At 39.9% G+C, this 4,688-nt stretch overlaps 1 protein-coding gene across 1 annotated transcript; it reads left to right on the top strand.

Moving 5' to 3' along the window:
• The first annotated feature begins 1,909 nt into the window (after nucleotides 1–1,909).
• LOC109470144 (gastrula zinc finger protein XlCGF8.2DB-like) lies at nucleotides 1,910–3,634 on the top strand. Its single transcript, XM_019768927.1, has 3 exons — nucleotides 1,910–2,135; nucleotides 2,556–2,897; nucleotides 3,150–3,634. Exons 1-3 carry the CDS (start codon nucleotides 1,910–1,912, stop codon nucleotides 3,632–3,634), a joined length of 1,053 nt encoding a protein of 350 aa, XP_019624486.1.
• The last annotated feature ends 1,054 nt before the right edge of the window (nucleotides 3,635–4,688 follow it).

The following is a 4,688-nucleotide window of genomic DNA, read 5'->3' as shown; positions in this document are numbered from 1 at the left end:
ACCAATACACCTGTAATGTAAGATATGGCTGAAATATAGTTATGTTGGCTTGACACCTGTGTACTTAGTTTTGAAGTTGCACAATGTGTATTGCAGCTCGACCTTGAGAAAAAGTGTAATTTCTTTACAGTTTCTTTGCCTTTAAAATTGTTCTGTTAGAAGGTATATAGAACAAAAATGAAATGAAAGAATAACGACCAAATAGTACGCTTCAAAACGATGCCCACTTTACGGATGAAAACAGAAGAGAAGGAATTTGGGCATGGACAAATACAACAACAGGATGATTTTTCATGACCTAATTTTTGAAGGGAAATCGGACACTATGACCAGTTACTGTTAATATACAAACATCGGGCATATGTACTGACATTTATATAGTTGCACATGAATCCCACTTTCTCTAGCGTCTTTATGATATACATTTTGTAAGTCTTACTTAGAATGAGTTTCAGAAAGTCTGTGATGAAAAAACTTGATCCCTTCTTTTAATGAACTTTCGCAAACAGCGGGTGAAAGTTGCAACATTGTGAGATGACCCCCGCGGCGCGAAAAATGGAACGCGCTGTCTTGGCTCCATGGATCGAACGCAGGAGTTCGAAACCGAGTGACTTGAAATTTGACGATTTCTGAATGGTCAGAACCTTGTATTAAATTCCTGTTTTTGTATATACTTGAATGTTATCATATCACTTATTATAATGCATGTGGTAGCCGCATATTCATACAATTTCTCATACCAAGAAACGAATTTTATGACATTGCGCGAAATGTCTCAAAATGTAGCGGAAACTCGGGATGGTGTGTGTCAGTAGCTTACAACTGTGCTAAAATTTGACCACCACGATGTGCGAATCGTCACAGTTTTTTTTTTCCGGGGGGGGGGAGTAAGTATAAGTTTGAAAAAGTATAAACATTATGTAGGTCTGAGGTTTTTTGTTACAATATAGACAGTTGTTTACACCCATGCAACGGGGTCAAATCGTGACCCGGCAAATGCCGTATCTTAGAGAATAACGCGTTCTACGGTGACCTGCGGTTCGACTGGTTTATAATTTCACATTTGACCCGTAATGTATTCACCTCTGACGACCTCACGATACGACAGAAGGACAAAACTGCCCGAGTTCCGGTTTAAGCAAAGAAAGAAAAAACATCATAGGAAGAAGGTAGGGCTTAGAAACGAACAGAAAAGTATTCCGATGCTAATTGGAATAGTTTATGGCCATTTTTGTCGAAGGAGAATCGCAGTAGGACGATAATTTGTATTCATTTTCAGGGTGTTTATATGATTGCTGGAAATAAATGGGGAGGGGGGCCAAACTAAACATATTCTCGACCTTCACCACATACATTTAAGTCACCCTGCATCAGAAAAAGTGACCTTTTCTGAAGGACGTAAAATTAAATAGAAATGTTCACTCGATTGTAAATAATCGTATAAATTGTAAGTGATGAATCTAGAAACACGTAGAATTGATCTGTGAAAACTTCGAATAAAGAAGCCTAGTGACAAAAAATTGACACGGCTTTCTTTCCAGCCTGGAGAATGCAGTTAGTTTTACCGAGAATTTTAAACCTCCATGGTTTTACCCATTGTTTGTAGCCGTAGAAGTAATAGATGCTTCATTAAAAGATTTTGAGCGAGCTCGGTGGTGTGGGTGAGTGATTGTAAGATCTCAAAAATTATGTAGCAACATAAGAAGCAGATTAATACAAAGGTGAACGTTGGACTTATGGTGTGTTACTTTGTCATGCATTAGGGTAAAATTATAAAGGTTGGTGAAGTTGTAACTCCTTAAAGCTTGTTTTCTATAAACCTAATTTTATTATTGTGTCAACGACATTGGCAGCTTTTGACGCTTAATCTTTACAATACGCTTTACATTTTTTTTTCATTAGCCTCAATATGGCAACGACAGGACACGGGTCTCCCACCGGAGTTGGTCAGGTTTCTTGTGATGGGTCTCCCACCGGAATCTCTCAGGCCGACTGTGACGGTGAGACAATTAATGCTAGAGACAAGACCGGTGCACAAGTCAACTTGGATAACGCCGGTGAGAAACCCTACATGTGTGGAAAGTTTGGGTACAGGACAGGTGACAGGTCCAGCTTATCCCGACATATGAGGACCCATACAAGAGAAAAACCCTATAAGTGTGACTATTGCGACTTTTCTACTGCACACAAACGTACCTTGGACCAACATGTAGTAAAACACACTGGTGAGACACTCTACGTGTGTGGGGAGTGTGGGTACCTGACAGCTGTGAAGCACAACCTGTCCCAACACATGAGAACCCATACAGGAGAAAAACCCTACAAGTGTGACCAGTGCGACTTTTCTACTGCACACAAAAGTTCCTTGGACCAACATGTATTAATACATACTGGTGAGAAACCCTACATGTGTGGGGAGTGTGGGTACAGGACAGCTGTAAAGTACAACCTATCCATACATATGAGAGCCCATACAGGAGAAAAACCCTACAAGTGTGACCTGTGTGACTATTCTGCAGCACGAAAATCATATTTACACACCCATCTGCTAAAACACTCTGGTGAGAAACCCTACATGTGTGGGGAGTGTGGGTACAGAACAGCTGATAGATCTGCCCTATTACGACATATGAGGACCCATACAGGAGAAAAACCCTACAGATGTGACCAGTGCGACTTTTGTACTGCACACAAACGTGCCTTGGACCAACATCTAGCAAAACACACTGGTGAAAAACCCTACATGTGTGAGGAGTGTGGGTACAGGACAACTCAAAAGTCTGACTTATCCAAACATCTCAGAACACATACAGGTGAGAAACCTTACAAGTGTGACCAGTGTGATTATTCTGCAGCAGTAAAATGTACCTTAGATGGACATGTAGCAAAACACACTGGTGAGAAACCCTACATGTGTGAGACGTGTGGGTACAGGACAGCTCACAGATCGGCCTTTATTCGACACATAAGAATCCATACTGGAGACAAACTCTACAGGTGTGACCAGTGTGACTATTCTACACCTCTGAAATCTAGTTTTCACAGACATCTCGCAACACACACTGGTGAGAAACCCTACATGTGTGGGGAGTGTGGGTACAGGACAGCTGATAGATCTGCCTTATTACGACATATGAGGACCCATACAGGAGAAAAACCCTACAAGTGTGCCCATTGTGACTATTCTGCAGCACGTAAAATCAGTTTGGACGGACATCTAGCAAAACACACTGGTGAGAAACCCTTCATATGTGAGGAGTGTGGGTACAGGACAGCTAAAAAGTCTTACCTATCTCTACATATGAGAACCCATACAGGGGAAAAACCCTACAAGTGTGACCAGTGTGACTATTCTGCAGCACGGAAATCCAACTTGGACTATCATCTAGTAAAACACACCGGTGAAAAACCCTATACGTGTGAGGAGTGTGGATACAGGACAGCCCAAAAGTCTGACTTATCAAAACATATGAGAACACATACAGGAGAAAAGCCCTACAAATGTGATCAATGTGACTATTCTGCAGCACGGAAATCCCACTTGGACGATCATCTAGCAAAACACACTGGTGACAAACCCTACATGAATGTGGATATAGGACAGCTGCAAAATCCGACTTCTCTCGACATGTGAGAACCCATACGGGAGAAAATCCCTATAAGTGTGAGCAGTGTGACTATTCTGCAGCACACAAAGGTACCTTGGACGAACATATAGTAAGACACAATGGTGAGAACCTTACATGTGTGGGGAGTGGGGATACAGGACAGCTCACAAGTCTTCCTTGATCCATCATATGAGAGCCCATGGAGGAGAAAATCCCTATAAGTGTGACCAGTGTGACTATTCTGCAGCCTCTAATAAGGCTGCCTTAACTAGACATATGAGAATTCACAAATTTTGAGGCACCAACTCTGCAACTGTGACAATGTCGTAGTGGCAAATTTCTGTATGGACAATCTTAACTATAGCTTCGACCTTCATACCAATGATATATCACATTGATACACAAAACGTTTACGTATTCCGTCATAATGTATAATATTTGTTTTATATATTGTATTTTTTTGGACGAACGACACATAATATTTGTAAATAGGCAAACATTTTCCCGAGAAAATGTTATAGTCATGTACTTTTCGTCCACTGTATTTCTATTCTCTTTAAAACCATGCTTTAGTTTGAAGAATAATACTTAGCCAACCTTGTATGCTTTGTTCTTGCATCAACTATATTTGAAAATATTTCATAATCCTTTCTTAAACTATCTAGAATTGTAGTGAAAAACAGTCAACTTGTTTGGATAACGTACATGTACATAATCAGTTATTAACATATCGGTAAGTAAATGTTTGCAGTAGTTAAAGGGTGGACGTTATAATTAGTGCTGCTTTTGTATGTGTCTAATGTGACTAATATTGACTGTAAATCAGCGTCTGGTTCTATAAAAAGTCGATAGTGTTGATTCCATCAGTCCAAAAACGGAGTAATGTTTTTACATGTGAAAAGGTAGAAGTTGTGTTGTATTATTATTAACTTGTATACAAGTTTAATTTCCTGTTTGTTTTGCATTTCTTTTAGATAACGTATCCACATAATTAAATTGTTTGGGGCCTTGAATATAACGTTTCCTTCTGTGTTGGATTTTTCTTGGACAAAATGTTGTCAGATCGAGGTGATAACAAAA

The sequence above is a fragment of the Branchiostoma belcheri genome, unplaced genomic scaffold (genome assembly GCF_001625305.1).
Source record: "Branchiostoma belcheri isolate BF01 breed outbred unplaced genomic scaffold, Haploidv18h27 scaffold22, whole genome shotgun sequence".
NCBI classification, from domain to species: Eukaryota; Metazoa; Chordata; class Leptocardii; order Amphioxiformes; family Branchiostomatidae; genus Branchiostoma; species Branchiostoma belcheri.
The sequence above is the reverse complement of the archived record's forward strand: the minus strand, read 5'-3'. Positions and strand labels throughout refer to the sequence as shown.